Source organism: Orcinus orca, chromosome 20 (genome assembly GCF_937001465.1).
Source record: "Orcinus orca chromosome 20, mOrcOrc1.1, whole genome shotgun sequence".
Lineage (NCBI taxonomy): Eukaryota > Metazoa > Chordata > Mammalia > Artiodactyla > Delphinidae > Orcinus > Orcinus orca.
In genome coordinates, this window is record NC_064578.1 from 13,803,382 (window position 1) to 13,821,433 (window position 18,052).

General features: G+C 42.2%; 1 protein-coding gene across 1 annotated transcript in view; it reads right to left on the bottom strand.

Annotated features, from left to right (window-relative positions):
• Window positions 1-18,052, bottom strand: part of HYDIN (HYDIN axonemal central pair apparatus protein) — a 440,857-nt gene that overhangs the window by 90,226 nt on the left and 332,579 nt on the right. Inside the window, exon 42 of the mRNA XM_049703807.1 lies at window positions 17,029-17,246. Within this exon, the coding sequence (XP_049559764.1) occupies window positions 17,029-17,246 (218 nt within the window). The remainder of the gene's footprint in view (window positions 1-17,028; window positions 17,247-18,052) is intronic.

The window sequence follows — 18,052 nt, forward strand, 5'->3', positions numbered from 1 at the left end:
CAGGAGCCCAGGGCGACTGCAGCTGAGTGAGCAATGGGGAAGATGGTCAGGCTTAAAGTCGAAAATACAGTCAGGCCAGAACATGCAGGGCTTGCAGGACGGTAAGGAATTTGGATTTTATTCCAAGTATTATGGGAAGTTGTTGGCAAGTTTGAGGCAGATAAATGATCCTGTTTTGCTTTTTAAAAGACCACTCTACCTGCACAGGATAACAAGAGTGAAGCAGGAAGATTAGTTAGTTAGATATCTCTGTGGTCAAGGCAGCAGATGATGGCGGCAGGGACAAGGACAGTCATGATGGAAGTGGCTGATACAGGGTATATTCTGGAAGTAGAGCCAATAGGATTTGGCAAGGGATATGAAAGAAAGAGAGGCATCAAGCATGACTCCTTGAGTTTTGACCTGAGCAAGCTGGAAAGTGGTGAAGTTATTTATTAAGACAGGAAAGACTGAAGGAAGAACATTTGCCTTCTCTTGTTTTGTTTTTTTGGGGGTAAATAAGTGTTTTGTTTTTTTGGTGGTAAATAAGTGTCAATTTTTGGACATATAAATTTTGAGACATCTTGAAGCCATTCAGTAGAGATATTTAATGTGAGTTTGGATATATGAACCCGAGCGTGGGGAGAAATTAGAGCTGGAGATAGAAATTTAAGAGTCATAAGGATACTGAAAATATCTTTAAGAAATGAAGTGGATGAGATCATCTATAAAGAGTAGAGTAGATAACTTAGTCCTAGCCTACTCTGAAAACCTAGGAATCTGGAGGAGATGGAGAAACTGGGGGAGTGGAGAGAGTCATTAATGAGGCAGATGGGAAAGTAGAAGTGCATGGTGTTCTGAAATCCAAGTAAAGAAAGCGTTTCCCGGAGGAGGGGGTTATCAGCTGCCAAAGAGGTCACGTGAGGTGAGGACAGAAAACTGGCCACTGGATTGGACAAGATGAAGGTCAATGACCTTGAGAAGAGTAGCCAGTGCCGTGGTGAGGACAAAGGCTCACTGGAATAGGTGGAAGAGACAATGGTGGTGAGGACAAGGACGCAATCATCCAGCAACCCTTTGGAGGAATAGCTATGGAGAGGAGCTGAGAGATGAGGTAATACCTGTAGGGGGATCTGGGGCTGTGGGAAAGTATTTTAAAGTTGGGAGGTAATGCAGCATGCATAGATGATGACAGGAAGGATTCAACAGACAGGGGAGATAAACAAATGAGAGAGAGGACACAACTGCAGGGATTGAGCCCTTGAATGAGAGAGAAGGGGTGGAGTCCAGTGCTCATGTGTAGGGGTAGGATTTGGATGAGAGCAGGGGCAGGCTTTGGATGAGAGCAGGGGCAGTTACTCTGGGGCAGGGAAGGCATAGCACCAGGTGAGAATGAAGGTTGGCTGGTAGGTTTGGTGGTTGGAGGATAAGGTGGTTGTCTTCTGGTTGTTGCTGTGCCCTCCATGAAGCCAGAAGAGAGATCAGTAGCTGAGAATGAGAAAGAGGAAAGTGTCTCAGAGGTTTGGAGAGGGGTAATGGCAATAAAACAGCTATCTTGAAGAGATGGAGGGCAAATATACTAGGGCAGATCTGAGAGTCCACTTGAGATTTGTGGTCTTAAATTTATTTATTTATTTAATTTTTAATTTAATTTATTTTTTTATACAGCAGGTTCTTATTAGTCACCAATTTTACACACATCAGTGTATACATGTCAATCCCAATCGCCCAGTTCATCACACCACCACCACCAACCCCCCTGCCGCTTTCCACCCTGGATGTCCATACGTTTGTTCTCTACATCTGTGTCTCTATTTCTGCCCTGCAAACCGGTTCATCTGTACCATTTTCTAGGTTCCACATATATGCGTTAATATACGATATTTTTTTTTCTCTTTCTGACTTACTTCACTCTGTATGACAGTCTCTAGATCCATCCACGTCTCAACAAATGACCCAGTTTTGTTCCTTTTTATGGCTGAGTAATATTCCACTGTATATATGTACCACATCTTCTTTATCCATTCCTCTGTAGATGGGCAATCAGGTTGCTTCCATGACCTGGCTACTGTAAATAGTGCTGCAATGAACACTGGGGTGCATGTGTCTTTTTGAATTATGGTTTTCTCTGGGTATATATGCCCAGTAGTGGGATTGCTGGATCATATGGTAGCTCTATTTTTAGTTTTTTAAGGAACCTCCATGCTGTTCTCCATAGTGGCAGAATCAATTGACATTTCAACCAACAGGGCAAGAGGGTTCCCTTTTCTCCACACCCTCTCCAGCATTTGTTGTTTGTAGATTTCCTGATGATGCCCATTCTAACTGGTGTGAGGTGATACCTCATTGTAGTTTTGATTTGCATTTCTCTAACAATTAGTGATGTTGAGCAGCTTTTCATGTGCTTCTTGGCCATCTGTACGTCTTCTTTGGAGAAATCTCTATTTAGGTCTTCTGCCCATTTTTGGATTGGGTTGTTTGTTTTATTAATATTGAGCTGCATGAGCTGTTTATATATTTTGGAGATTAATCCTTTGTCTGTTGATTCGTTTCCAAATATTTTCTCCCATTCTGAGGGCTGTCTTTTCGTCTTGTTTATGGCTTCCTTTGCTGTGCAAAAGCTTTGAAGTTTCATTAGGTCTCATTTGTTTATTTTTGTTTTTATTTCCATTACTCTAGGAGGTGGGTCAAAAAAGATATTGCTGTGATTTATGTCAAAGAGTTTTCTTCCTATGTTTTCCTCTAAGAGTTTTATAGTGTCCAGTCTTACACTTAGGTCTCTAATCCATTTTGAGTTTATTTTTGTGTATGGTGTTAGGGAGTGTTCTAATTTCATTCTTTTACATGTAGCTGTCCAGTTTTCCCAGCACCACTTATGGAAGAGACTGTCTTTTCTACATTGTATATCCTTGCTTCCTTTATCATAGGTTAGTTGACCATAGCTGCGTGGGTCTATCTCTGGGCTTTCTATGCTGTTCCATTGATCTATGTCTCTGTTTTTGTGCCAGTACCATATTGTCTTGATTACTGTAGCTTTATAGTATAGTCTGAAGTCAGGGAGTCTGATTCCTCCAGCTCCGTTTTTTTCCCTCAAGATTGCTTTGGCTATTCGGGGTCTTTTGTGTCTCCATACAAATTTTAAGATTTTTTGTTCTAGTTCCGCAAAAAAATGTCATTGGTAATTTCATAGGGATTGCATTGAATCTGTAGATTGCTTTGGGTAGTATAGTCATTTTCACAATATTGATTCTTCCAATCCAAGAACATGGTATATCTCTCCATCTGTTGGTATCATCTTTAATTTCTTTCATCAGTGTCGTATAGTTTTCTGCATATAGGTCTTTTGTCTCCCTAGGTAGATTTATTCCTAGGTATTTTATTCTTTTTGTTGCAATGGTAAATGGGAGTGTTTCCTTAATTTCTCTTTCAGACTTTTCATCATTAGTGTATAGGAATGCAAGAGATTTCTCTGCATTAATTTTGTATCCTGCAACTTTACCAAATTCATTGATTAGCGCTAGTAGTTTTCTGGTGGCATCTTTAGGATTCTCTATGTATAGTATCATGTCATCTGCAGACAGTGACAGTTTTACTTCTTCTTTTACAATTTGTATTCCTTTTATTTCTTTTTCTCCTCTGATTGCCGTGGCTAGGACTTCCAAAACTATGTTGAATAATAGTGGCAAGAGTGGACAACCTTGTCTTTTTCCTCATCTTAGAGGAAATGCTCTCAGTTTTTCACGTTTGAGAATGATGTTTGCTGTGGGTTGCTCGGATTTGGCCTTTATTATGTTGAAGTAGGTTCCCTCTATGCCCACTTTCTTGAGAGTTTTTATCATAAATGGGGGTTGAATTTTGTCAAAAGCTTTTTCTGCATCTATTGAGATGATCATATGGTTTTTATTCTTCAATTTGTTAATATGGTGTATCACGTTGATTGATTTGCGTATATTGAAGAATCCTTGCATCCCTGGGATAAATCCCACTTGATCGTGGTGTATGATCCTTTTAATGTGTTGTTGAATTCTGTTTGCTAGTATTTTGCTGAGGATTTTTGGGTCTATATTCATCAGTGATATTGGTCTGTAATTTTCTTTTTTTGTAGTATCTTTGTGTGGTTTTGGTATCAGGGTGATGGTGGCCTCATAGAATGAGTTTGGGAGTGTTCCTTCCTCTCCAATTTTTGGGAAGAGTTTGAGAAGGATGGGTGTTAGCTCTTCTCTAAATGTTTAATAGAATTCACCTGTGAAGCCATCTGGTCCTGGACTTTTGTTTGTTGGAAGATTTTTAATCCAGTTTCAATTTCATTACTTGTGATTGGTCTGTTCATATTTTCTTTTTCTTCATGGTTCAGTCTCGGAAGGTTATACCTTTCTAAGAATTTGTCCATTTCTTCCAGGTTGTCCATTTTATTGGCATAGAGTTGCTTGTAGTAGTCTCTTAGGATGCTTTGTATTTCTGCAGTGTCTGTTGTAACTTCTCCTTTTTCATTTCTAATTTTATTGATTTGAGTCCTCTCCCTCTTTTTCTTGATGAGTCTGGATAATGGTTTATCAATTTTGTTTATCTTCTCAAAGAACCAGCTTTTAGTTTTATTGATCTTTGTCATTGTTTTCTTTGTCTCTATTTCATTTACTTCTGATCTGATCTTTATGATTTCTTTCCTTCTGCTTACTTTGGGTTTTGTTTGTTCTTCTTTCTCTAGTTCCTTTAGGTGTAAGGTTAGATTGTTTGAGATTTTTCTTGTTTCTTGACGTAGGCTTGTATAGCCATAAACTTCCTTCTTAGAACTGCTTTTGCTGCATCCAATAGCTTTTGGGTCATCATGTTTTCATTGTCACTTGTCTCTAGGTATTTTTTGATTTCCTCTTTGATTTCTTCAGTGGTCTCTTGGTTATTTAGTAGTGTATTGTTTAGCTTCCATGTGTTTGTTTTTTTTACGTTTTTTTCCTTGTAATTCATTTCTAATCTCATAGCGCTGTGGTCAGAAAAGATGCTTGATATGATTTCAATTTTCTTAAATTTACTGAGGCTTGATTTGTGACCCAAGATGTGATCTATCTTGGAGAATGTTCCATGCACACTTGAGAAGAAAGTGTAATCTGCTGTTTTTGGATGGAATGTCCTATAAATATCAATTAAATCTATCTGGTCTATTATGTCATTTAAAGCTTCTGTTTCCTTATTTATTTTCATTTTGGATGATCTGTCCATTAGTGTAAGTGAGGTGTTAAAGTCCCCCATTATTATTGTGTTACTGTTGACTTCCTCTTTTATAGCTGTTAGCAGTTGCCTTATGTATTGAGGTGCTCCTATGTTGGGTGCATATATATTTATAATTGTTATATCTTCTTCTTGGATTGATCCCTTGATCATTATGTAGTGTCCTTCCTTGTGTCTTGTAACATTCTTTATTTTAAAGTCTATTTTGTCTGATATGAGTATTGCTACTCCAGCTTTCTTTTGATTTCCATTTGCATGGAATATCTTTTTCCACCCCCTCACTTTCAGTCTGTATGTGTCTCTAGGTCTCAAGTGGGTCTCTTGTAGACAGCATATATATATGGGTCTTGTTTTTGTATCCATTCAGCAAGCCCATGTCTTTTGGTTGGAGCATTTAATCCATTCATGTTTAAGGTGATTATCAATATGTATGCTCCTATTACCATTTTCTTAATTGTTTTCGGTTTGTTTTTGTAGGTCCTTTTCTTCTCTTGTGTTTCCCACTTAGAGAAGTTCCTTTAGCATTTGTTGTAGAGCTGGTTTGGTGGTGCTGAATTCTCTTGGCTTTTGCTTGTTTTTAAAGATTTTCATTTCTCCATCGATTCTGAATGAGATCCTTGCCAGGTAGAGGAATCTTGGTCATAGGTTCTTCCCTTTCATCACTTTAAGTATATCATGCCCTCCTTTCTGGTTTATAGAGTTTCTGCTGAGAAATCAGCTGTTAACCTTACAGGAGTTTCCCTGTATGTTATTTTTCATTTTTCCCTTGCTGCTTTCAATAATTTTTCTTTGTCTTTAATTTTTGCCAGTTTGATTACTATGTGTCTCAGCGTGTTTCTCCTTGGGGTTATCTTGTGTGGGACTCTGCGCTTCCTGGACTTGGTGGCTATTTCCTTTACCATGTTAGGGAAGTTTTCGACTATAATCTCTTCACATATTTTCTCTGGTCATTTCTCTCTCTCTTGTCCTTCTGGGACCCCTATAATGCGAATGTTGTTGCACTTAATGTTGTCCCAGAGGTCTCTTAGGCTGTCTTCACTTCTTTTCATTCTTTTTTCTTTATTCTGTTCTGCAGCAGTGAATTCCACCATTGTGTCTTCCAGGTCACTTATCCGTTCTTCCGCCTCAGTTATTCTGCTATTGATTCCTTCTAGTGTATTTTTCATTTCAGTTATTGTATTGTTCATCTCTTTTTGTTTGTTCTTTAATTCTTCTAGGTGTTTGTTAAACATTTCTTTTTTTTTTTTTTTAACATCTTTATTGGAGTATAATTGCTTTACAATGGTATGTTAGTTTCAGCTTCACAACAAAATGAATCAGTTATATATACACATACATTCCCATCTCTCTTCCCGCTTGCGTCTCCCTCCCTCCCACCCTCCCTATCCCACCCCTCCAGGCGGTCACAAAGCACCGAGCTGATCTCCCTGTGCTATGCGGCTGCTTCCCACTAGCTAACTACCTTACTTTTGGTAGTGTATATATGTCCATGCCTCTTTATCGCTTTGTCACCGTTTACCCTTCCCCCTCCCCATAGCCTCAAGTCCATTCTCTAGTAAGTCTGTGTCTTTATTCCTGTTTCACCCCTAGGTTTTTCATGACTTTTTTTTTTTAAATTCCATATATATGTGTTAGCATACGGTATTTGTCTCTCTCTTTCTGACTTACTTCACTCTGTATGACAGACTCTAGGTCTATCCACCTCATTACAAATAGCTCAATTTCGTCTCTTTTTATGGCTGAGTAATATTCCATTGTATATATGTGCCACATCTTCTTTATCCATTCATCCGATGTTGGACACTTAGGTTGTTTCCATCTCTGGGCTATTGTAAATAGAGCTGCAATGAACATTTTGGTACATGACTCTTTTTGAATTATGGTTTTCTCAGGGTATATGCCCAGTAGTGGGATTGCTGGGTCATATGGTAGTTCTATTTGTAGCTTTTTAAGGAACCTCCATACTGTTCTCCACAGTGGCTGTATCAATTTACATTCCCACCAACAGTGTAAGAGGGTTCCCTTTTCTCCACACCCTCTCCAGCATTTATTGTTTCTAGATTTTTTGATGATGGCCATTCTGACTGGTGTGAGATGATATCTCATTGTAGTTTTGATTTGCATTTCTCTAATGATTAGTGATGTTGAGCATTCTTTCATGTGTTTGTTGGCACTCTGTATATCTTCTTTGGAGAAATGTCTATTTAGGTCTTCTGCCCATTTTTGGATTGGGTTGTTTGTTTTTTTGTTATTAAGCTGCATGAGCTGCTTATAAATTTTGGAGATTAATCCTTTGTCCATTGCTTCATTTGCAAATATTTTCTCCCATTCTGAGGGTTGTCTTTTGGTCTTCTTTATGGTTTCCTTTGCTGCGCAAAAGCTTTTAAGTTTCATTAGGTCCCATTTGTTTACTTTTGTTTTTATTTCCATTTCTCTAGGAGGGGGGTCAAAAAGGACCTTGCTGTGATTTATGTCATAGAGTGTTCTGCCTATGTTTTCCTCTAAGAGTTTGATAGTTTCTGGCCTTACATTTAGGTCTTTAATCCATTTTGAGCTTATTTTTGTGTATGGTGTTAGGGAGTGATCTAATCTCATACTTTTACATGTAGCTGTCCAGTTTTCCCAGCACCACTTATTGAATAGGCTGTCCTTTCTCCACTGTACATTTCTGCCTCCTTTGTCAAAGATAAGGTGACCATATGTGCGTGGGTTTATCTCTGGGCTTTCTATCCTGTTCCATTGATCTATCTTTCTGTTTTTGTGCCAGTACCATACCGTCTTGATAACTGTAGCTTTGTAGTATAGTCTGAAGTCTGGGAGCCTGATTCCTCCAGTTCCTTCTTTCGTTCTCAAGATTGCTTTGGCTATTCGGGGTCTTTTGTGTTTCCATACAAATTGCAAAATTTTTTGCTCTAGTTCTGTGAAAAATGCCAGTGGTAGTTTGATAGGGATTGCATTGAATCTATAGATTGCTTTGGGTAGTAGAGTCATTTTCACAATGTTGATTCTTCCAATCCAAGAACATGGTATATCTCTCCATCTATTTGTATCATCTTTAATTTCTTTCATCAGTGTCTTATAATTTTCTGCATACAGATCTTTTGTCTCCTTAGGTAGGTTTATTCCTAGATATTTTATTCTTTTTGTTGCAATGGTAAATGGGAGTGTTTTCTTGATTTCACTTTCAGATTTTTCATCATTAGTATATAGGAATGCCAGAGATTTCTGTGCATTAATTTTGTATCCTGCCACTTTACCAAATTCATTGATTAGCTCTAGTAGTTTTCTGGTAGCATCTTTAGGGTTCTCTATGTATAGGATCATGTCATCTGCAAACAGTGACAGCTTTACTTCTTCTTTTCCGATTTGGATTCCTTTTATTTCCTTTTCTTCTCTGATTGCTGTGGCTAAAACTTCCAAAACTATGTTGAATAATAGTGGTGAGAGTGGGCAACCTTGTCTTGTTCCTGATCTTAGTGGAAACGCTTTCAGTTTTTCACCATTGAGGATGATGTTTGCTGTGGGCTTGTCATATATGGCCTTTATTATGTTGAGGAAAGTTCCCTCTATGCCTACTTTCTGCAGGGTTTTTATCATAAATGGATGTTGAATTTTGTCAAAAGCTTTCTCTGCATCTATTGAGATGATCATATGGTTTTTCTCCTTCAGTTTGTTAATATGGTTTATCACATTGATAGATTTGCGTATATTGAAGAATCCTTGCATTCCTGGAATAAACCCCACTTGATCATGGTGTATGATCCTTTTAATGTGCTGTTGGATTCTGTTTGCTAGTATTTTGTTGAGGATTTTTGCATCTATGTTCATCAGTGATATTGGCCTGTAGTTTTCTTTCTTTGTGACATCCTTGTCTGGTTTTGGTATCAAGGTGATGGTGGCCTCGTAGAAGGAGTTTGGGAGTGTTCCTCCCTCTGCTATATTTTGGAAGAGTTTGAGAAGGATAGGTGTTAGCTCTTCTCTAAATGTTTGATAGAATTCGCCTGTGAAGCCATCTGGTCCTGGGCTTTTCTTTGTTGGAAGATTTTTAATCACAGTTTCAATTTCAGTGCTTGTGATTGGTCTGTTCATATTTTCTATTTCTTCCTGATTCAGTCTTGGCAGGTTGTGCATTTCTAAGAATTTGTCCATTTCTTCCAGATTGTCCATTTTATTGGCATAGAGTTGCTTGTAGTAATCTCTCATGATCTCTTTTATTTCTGCAGTGTCAGTTGTTACCTCTCCTTTTTCATTTCTAATTCTATTGATTTGAGTCTTCTCCCTTTTTTTCTTGATGAGTCTGGCTAGTGGTTTATCTATTTTGTTTATCTTCTCAAAGAACCAGCTTTTAGTTTTATTGATCTTTGCTATTGTTTCCTTCATTTCTTTTTCATTTATTTCTGATCTGATTTTTATGATTTCTTTCCTTCTGCTAGCTTTGGGGTTTTTTTGTTCTTCTTTCTCTAATTGCTTGAGGTGCAAGGTTAGGTTGTTTATTCGAGATGTTTCCTGCTTCTTAAGGTGGGCTTGTATTGCTATAAACTTCCCCCTTAGAACTGCTTTTGCTGCATCCCACAGGTTTTGGGTCGTTGTGTCTCCATTGTCATTTGTTTCTAGGTATTTTTTGATTTCCTCTTTGATTTCTTCAGTGATCACTTCATTATTAAGTAGTGTATTGTTTAGCCTCCATGTGTTTGTATTTTTTACAGATCTTTTCCTGTAATTGATATCTAGTCTCATGGCGTTGTGGTCAGAAAAGATACTTGATACAATTTCAATTTTCTTAAATTTACCAAGGCTTGATTTGTGACCCAAGATATGATCTATCCTGGAGAATGTTCCATGAGCACTTGAGAAAAATGTGTATTCTGTTGTTTTTGGATGGAATGTCCTATAAATATCAATTAACTCCATCTCGTTTAATGTATCATTTAAAGCTTGTGTTTCCTTATTTATTTTCATTTTGGATGATCTGTCCATGGGTGAAAGTGGGGTGTTAAAGTCCCCTACTATGAATGTGTTACTGTCGATTTCCCCTTTTATGGTTGTCAGTATTTGCCTTATGTATTGAGGTGCACCTATGTTGGGTGCATAAATATTTACAATTGTTATATCTTCCTCTTGGATCGATCCCTTGATCATTATGTAGTGGCCTTCTTTGTCTCTTCTAATAGTCTTTGTTTTAAAGTCTATTTTGTCTGATAGGAGAATTGCTACTCCAGCTTTCTTTTGGTTTCCATTTGCATGAAATACCTTTTTCCATCCCCTTACTTTCAGTCTGTATGTGTCTCTAGGTCTGAAGTGGGTCTCTTGTAGACAGCAAATACATGGGTCTTGTTTTTGTATCCATTCAGCCAATCTGTGTCTTTTGGTGGGAGCATTTAGTCCATTTACATTTAAGGTAATTATCGATATGTGTGTTCCTATTCCCATTTTCTTAATTGTTTTGGGTTTGTGATTGTAGGTCCTTTCCTTCTTTTGTGTTTCTTGCCTAGAGAAGTTCCTTTAGCAGTTGTTGTAGAGCTGGTTTGGTGGTGCTGAACTCTCTCAGCTTTTGCTTGTCTGTAAAGGTTTTAATTTCTCCATCAAATCTGAATGAGATCCTTGCTGGGTAGAGTAATCTTGGTTGCAGGTTTTTCTCCTTCAACACTTTCAATATGTCCTGCCACTCCCTTCTGGCTTGCAGAGTTTCTGCTGAAAGATCAGCTGTTAACCTTATGGGGATTCCCTTGTGTGTTATTTGTTGTTTTTCCCTTGCTGCTTTTAATATGTTTTCTTTGTATTTAATTTTTGACAGTTTGATTAATATGTGTCTTGGCGTATTTCTCCTTGGATTTATCCTGTATGGGACTCTCTGTGCTTCCTGGACTTGATTAACTATTTCCTTTCCCATATTAGGGAAGTTTTCAACTATAATCTCTTCAAATATTTTCTCAGTCCCTTTCTTTTTCTCTTCTTCTTCTGGAACCCCTATAATTCGAATGTTGGTGCGTTTAATGTTGTCCCAGAGGTCTCTGAGACTGTCCTCAGCTCTTTTCATTCTTTTTTCTTTATTCTGCTCTGCAGTAGTTATTTCCACTATTTTATCTTCCAGGTCACTTATCCGTTCTTCTGCCTCAGTTATTCTGCTATTGATCCCATCTAGAGTACTTTTAATTTCATTTATTGTGTTGTTCATCGTTGCTTGTTTCATCTTTAGTTCTTCTAGGTCCTTGTTAACTGATTCTTGCAATTTGTCCATTCTATTGTCCATTCTATCTCCAAGATTTCGGATCAACCTTACTATCATTATTCTGAATTCTTTTTCAGGTAGACTGCTTATTTCCTCTTCATTTGTTAGGTCTGGTGGGTTTTTATCTTGCTCCTTCATCTGCTGTGTGTTTTTCTGTCTTTTCATTTTGCTTATCTTACTGTTTTTGGGGTCTCCTTTTTTGCAGGCTGAAGGTTCGTAGTTCCTGTTGTTTTTTGTGTCTGTCCCCAGTGGCTAAGGTTGGTTCAGTGGGTTGTGTAGGCTTCCTGGTGGAGGGTACTAGTGCCTGTGTTCTGGTGGATGAGGCTGGATCTTGTCTTTCTGGTGGGCAGGTCCACGTCTGGTGGTGTGTTTTGGGGTGTCTGTAGACTTATTATGATTTTGGGCAGCCTCTCTGCTAATGGGTGGGGTTGTGTTCCTGTCTTGCTAGTTGTTTGGCATAGGATGTCCAGCACTGTAGCTTGCTGGTCGTTGAGTGAAGCTGGGTGCTGGCGTTGAGATGGAGATCTCTCGGAGATTTTTGCTGTTTGATATTATGTGCAGCTGGGAGGCCTCTTGTGGACCAGTGTCCTGAAGTTGGCTCTCCCACCTCAGAGGCACAGCACTGGCTCCTGGCTGCAGCACCAAGAGCCTTTCATCCACAGGGCTCCTTAATTTGGGATGATTCCTTGTCTCTTCAGGTATTCCACAGATGCAGGGTATATCAAGTTGATTGTGGAGCTTTAATCCGCTGCTTCTGAGGCTGCTGGGAGAGATTTCCCTTTCTCTTCTTTGTTCTCACAGTTCCCAGGGGCTCAGCTTTGGATTTGGCCCCGCCTGTGCGTGTAGGTCGCCGGAGGGCGTCTGTTCTTTGCTCAGACAGGACGGGGTTAAAGGAGCCGCTGATTCGGAGGCTCTGGCTCACCCAGGCCGGGGGGTAGGGAGGGTCACGGAGTGCGGGGCGGGCCTGCAGCGGCAGAGGCCGGCGTGACGCTGCAGCCTGAGGCGCGCCGAGCGCTCTCCCGGGGGAGCCGTCCCTGGATCCCGGGACCCTGGCAGTGGCGGGCTGCACAGGCTCCCCGGAAGGGCGTGTGGCTAGTGACCTGTGTTCACACACAGGCCTCCTGGCTGCGGCAGCAGCGGCCTTAGCGTCCCATGTCCGTCTCTGGGCTCCGCACTCTTAGCCGCGGCTCGCGCCCTTCCCTGGAGCTCTCTCAAGCAGCGTTCTTAATCCCCTCTCCTCGTGCACCAGGAAACAAAGAGGGACGTAAAAGTCTCTTGCCTCTTCGGCAGGTCCAGACCCCTCCCCGGACTCTCTCCCGGCCAGCCGCTGCGCACCAACGCCCTGCAGGCTGTGTTCACGCCGCCAACCTCAGTCCTCTCCCGGCGCTCCGACAAAAGCCGGAGCCTCAGCTCCCAGTCCCGCCCGCCCCAGCGGGCGGGCGAGCAGACAAGCCTCTCGGCTGGTGAGTGCCGGTCGGCCCGATCCTCTGCGCTGGAATCTGTCCGCTTTGTCCTCCGCACCCCTGTTGCTGTGCTCTCCTCCGCGGCTCCCAAGCTCCCCCACTCCGCCTCCCGAAGTCTCCACCCGCGAAGGGGCTTCCTAGTGTGTGGACACTTTTCCTCCTTCACAGCTCTCTCCCGCTGGTGCAGGACCCGTCCCTATCCTTTTGTCTCTGTTTAGTTTTTTCTTTTGCCCTAACCAGGTACGTGGGGGGTTCCTTGCCTTTTGAGAGGTCTGAGGTCTTCTGCCAGCGTTCAGTAGGTGCTCCGTAGGAGTTGTTCCACGCGTAGATGTATTTCTGGTGTATCTGTGGAGAGGAAGGTGATCTCCGCCTCTTACTCTTCCGCCATCTTCCCTGAATCAAACATTTCTTACATCTTCTCGATCTTTGCCTCCATTCTTTTTCCGAGGTCCTGGATCATCTTCACTATCATTATTCTGAATTCTTTTTCTGGAAGGTTGCCTATCTCCACTTCATTTAGTTGTTTTCTGGCGTTTTATCTTGTTCCTTCATCTGGTACATAGCCCTCTGCCTTTTCATCTTGTCTATCATTCTGTGAATGTGGTTTTTGTTCCATAGGCTACAGGATTGTAGTTTTTCTTGCTTCTGCTGTCTGCCCTCCGGTGGATGAGGCCATCGAAGAGGCTTATGCACGTTTCCTGATGGGAGGGACTGGCGGTGGGTAGAGCTGACTGTTGCTCTGTTGGGCGGAGCTCAGTAAAACTTTAATCCACTTGTCTACTGATGGGTGGGGCTGGGTTCCCTCCCTGTTGGTTGTTTGGCCTGAAGCGAGCCAACACTGGAGCCTACCCAGGCTCTTTGGTGGGGCTAATGGCGGACTCTGGGAGGGCTCGCGCCAAGCAGTACTTCCCAGAACTTCTGCTGCCAGTGTCCTTGTCCTCATTGTGAACCACATCTAGCCCCTGCCTCTGCAGGAGACCCTCCAACACCAGCAGGTAGGTCTGGTTCAGTCTCCCCTGGGGTCACTACTCCTTCCCCTGGGTCCTGATGCACACACTACTTTGTGGGTGCCCACCAAGAGTGGAGTCTCTGTTTCCCCCAGTTCTGTCGAAGTCCTGCAATCAAATCCCAGTGGCCTTCAAATTCTGATTCTCTAGGAATTCTTCCTCCCGTTGCCGGACCCCCAGGTTCGGAAGCCTGATGTGGGGCTCAGAACCTTCACTCCAGTGTGTGGACTTCTGTGGTATAAGTGTTCTCCAATCTGTGAGTCACCCACCCAGCAGTTATGTGATTTGATTTTACTGTGATTGTGCCCCTCCTACTGTCTCATTGTGGCTTCTTTGTCTTTGGATGTGGGGTATCATTTTGGTGAGTTCCAGTGTCCTCCTGTCGATGACTGTCCAGCAGCTAGTTGTGATTCTGGTGTTCTCGCAAGAGGGAGTGAGAGCATGTCCTTCTACTCCACCATCTTGGTTCCAATCCCTGTGGTCTTAAATTTAAATTAAGACCATTCAGGAAAGATGACAGTTTTTTCTAGCTACGTTCAACTGCCCTACATGGAGGAGGTGGAGAATTGAGAGTACGATGAAGGGGAAGGGGAAAGGGAGCACCTATAGTGATGGACCGTGAATCCAAACTGAGTAAGAAAGGAAATGAAGGGGTCGGTAGGCAGTGAAGATGTGAACTGGAGGTTTCATTGGGACCCATTATTTACCAGAATAGGTCATCTGGAAAGTTAGAAGATGGTTGTCAAAAAGTAGGATGTGTGATGTAGAGATCACAAGTCTATAGGCCACAGTGAATAAGGTCTAGAATATGACCACGGTAGTGAGTAGATGAGGAGGCCGTGGAATTGAAGAGTCAGGGTGTTGGATTAAATATTCAAAAGATTAGGATTTCAAACTGGTGAATGACCTTATATTACAGGTCATTTCTTCATCATGTGACATAGTACCCATTCTTCCCATTTGCACCATGACTAAAATTTCCATCATTGAAGAGTTCATGCTTTAGGAGAGCTTCAAGAAAACCAAACAGCCATCTCTAGGAAAAGCACTCTGACAAGGCAACAGCTGTCCAAACCACTTGATCCTGTAACACTGGAGCAATGCTGGCAGACACATGTGCAGTGCGGGTGGGGGAAGGTCTTTGAACTCTGATTTCTACTGTGATATTGAACAGGTTTTAAGTTGCTATTTAGATAGGAGTCAGAATTGGGATTTTCTGCTGCCTTTGATATGTTCTAAAAAGCTTCACTTTACTATCCAGATTGGCAGAAACAAACCAAAGAAAATCATTTCCCATGATACCATATTTAATAGAAATATATGGGTTCAGTTCATCCATAAACATCTAAGTAAAGAATATTCTATTAGATCTTGGAGAAGAGGATTAAAAGGATGATGCTCCAAAAGAAACTGAGTCAACGGTTTCAGTTTTCAAGGTGCTAGAAGAACATGCAACTGAAGTGAAGATCATGTGACATCATCTGGCATAAATCCCACCCCATGGATGCCCCATCCAACCAGCATACCTCCTCTTACATGAAGACCTTCACCTCCACTCTGTCCACATGCCCCATCCAGTGCTCTACTTGCCCCACCAACCCGCCATTGACCTGCCCCACCAACACGTGTGATTCTCCTCTCCTCTGCTCCATTCACCTCAGCAACCTTCTCTGAAATGTCTACCTCTCCCATTCCCCCTATACAGCACTCTCAGACTGAAGCAAGACCCACAGACCCTTTTACTCTTCCTATTTCTCCCATTCTATTGTCCGTCTTTTAATTCCTTCTCTACCTAGGCCAGATTTCCTATACTGATGCGACTCTCAACTCCCTTGACGCTTGTTCCGAGCATACCCCCACACCTGCAATGATGACATCTTCTCTCTCTGCCTCTGAATAAGGGCTGCCAGGGGCTGCTTAGGGAAATCTTACAAGCGTGAAGTTATGGCTTCACATCTTGCCTGGGCCATCAGCACTCTCAACTATCTTTTCTTTTGTCCACCACCAATTTCTGGTTCTGTCTTTACAGTGGACACATCAGTGCTTTCTTTATCATTCTTCTCAAGCATGCTATGCAACCCAACTTCCTCAACATTGCCCACAAAGACCATGCATCCTGCACACATCTTAGGGCCATTCAGCAAGACCTTCTCCAACCTCCATTTTCCACCCTGGTACCCCTACAAGTAGCTGTATCTACTTTCACCTTTATTGACTCTAGAGGAAGATGGCTCCCAACTTCCTCAACTATGCTTAATCCTGCCCTCCCTGTTTCTTCCTGAAATCTCATTCCCTCTTGGGTAGATCATCACCTTATACTTCTCCAGGAGCTATCTTAATAGACCTCATTGTGCCTCCACCTCCTTTCAGAGAAAGAACTCACTGACTCTGGGTTTGCTCCTCTAATGACTACTTGATCTTTTTTCCCTTTTCTTCAAATATCTTAGAAGCCTATACTCATTTGACTCGGCTTTCCCACTCACAACTCATTACCCACCTGTCTCTCACTGTGCCACCCACTGTCTCTGACTTCAGCACCTGCTATTCATCTCACCTGCTGAGATTGTTTTTGAAGTCTCTCGGCATGTGACTCAAACTCTCTGGCTTCTTTATGACTTTCCAAGACTCCCCTGCTGCTCTCCCACAACTTATATTCATGGTTCCATCCTTCACATGCCTTTAGTAGTAGTTTGAGCCATATGAAATTGCTGCAATAGAGTTCCCGAGTGGTTGAATACTGGCAGTTTCATATGGTTCAACCTAATTCTTTTTACACACCTCTTTTGTCACCAATCTCTTTTTATTGCATATATTTGAATGTGTGGTTATCACCCTTATCAGACTCTTAGTTCAGCTTGAGTGAAAGAATTTTGCTTTATTTATCTTCACTTTGCCAGCACCCAACCCAATGCCTATAACGTTAAAGGTACTTGGTTCACACCTGCTAGATGAACACTCCGTTCAGGAGTGGTACAGGGACAGTACTCAGGCCTTCCTGGCAAGGGCACCTGTAGGAATGAAGTTGTGCTAACCTGGATGCAAGATGCCGAGGAAGAGGAGAAAAAAGAGAAGAGGGGGAGAGGGAAGGAAAAATCCCAACCTTCCTCCCGGGAGCCCTGATTTGTACCTGTGGTGTTTCGGACGAGGGCTGGTGATGCTGCTTCTGAGACACAGAGCTGTGGCTGTCTGCTTTGCCTTTGGTGAGGAGCACACTCCCACGCACAGGCTTGGCAGGTTTAATTTCGGGAGTTACCAGAGTGGATTCTGAAGTTAACTTCCCCAGGGTCTCACTGCTCAGTCGCATCTGTCCCATGGCATTTTGGCTCAAAGCAGCAGCCTCCTGGGCTACACAGAGAGAGAGGGTTTATATTAAAAGTCACCTTAGGGGACTTCCCTGGTGGCGCAGTGGTTGAGAGTCTGCCTGCTAATGCAGGGGACACGGGTTCGAGCCCAGGTCTGGGAGGATCCCACATGCCACGGAGCAACTAGGCCCGTGAGCCACAACTACTGAGCCTGCACATCTGGAGCCTGTGCTCCGCAACAAGAGAGGCCGCGATAGTGAGAGGCCTGCACACTGCGATGAAGAGTGGCCCCCGCTTGCCGCAACTAGAGAAAGCCCTAACACAGAAACAAAGACCCAACACAGCAAAAATAAATAAATAAATTAAAAAAAAAAAAAGTCACCTTAGGATAATAAGGAAATAATAGCAAGGATGGCAAGTTGAAACGTAGTGTGATTCTTTTGAAGACTACAAAGCCATCTCCACCTGCAGCTGGCTTAGCAGGGCTGAGAGAAGAGGCTCCACCCACTGAGGACAGATGATGATGACGGTTGTGTGCAGAGCCTGGCCTGGTGCCCCGGGCTCTTCACTGCTCATCTTCCCAGGGGATCCCACGATACTCTCCCCCACTTTCTCTTCCAACCCAGAGGGTAATCATCTCTGAAACTGCTGGTACACTACAGTCCTGACTGCCCTGGAAACCTACCACAATGATTACTGTGTTGTTTTACAGTCTTTTTTCTTACTACATCTTCAAAACCCAGCATGTATTGTATACTGAGAGCACATCTCAGTTTGGACTAGGCACATTTCAAGGGGCCGGTGGGTCCTGCGTGGGACAGACAGGTTTAGACTGGTCACTTCCACTTC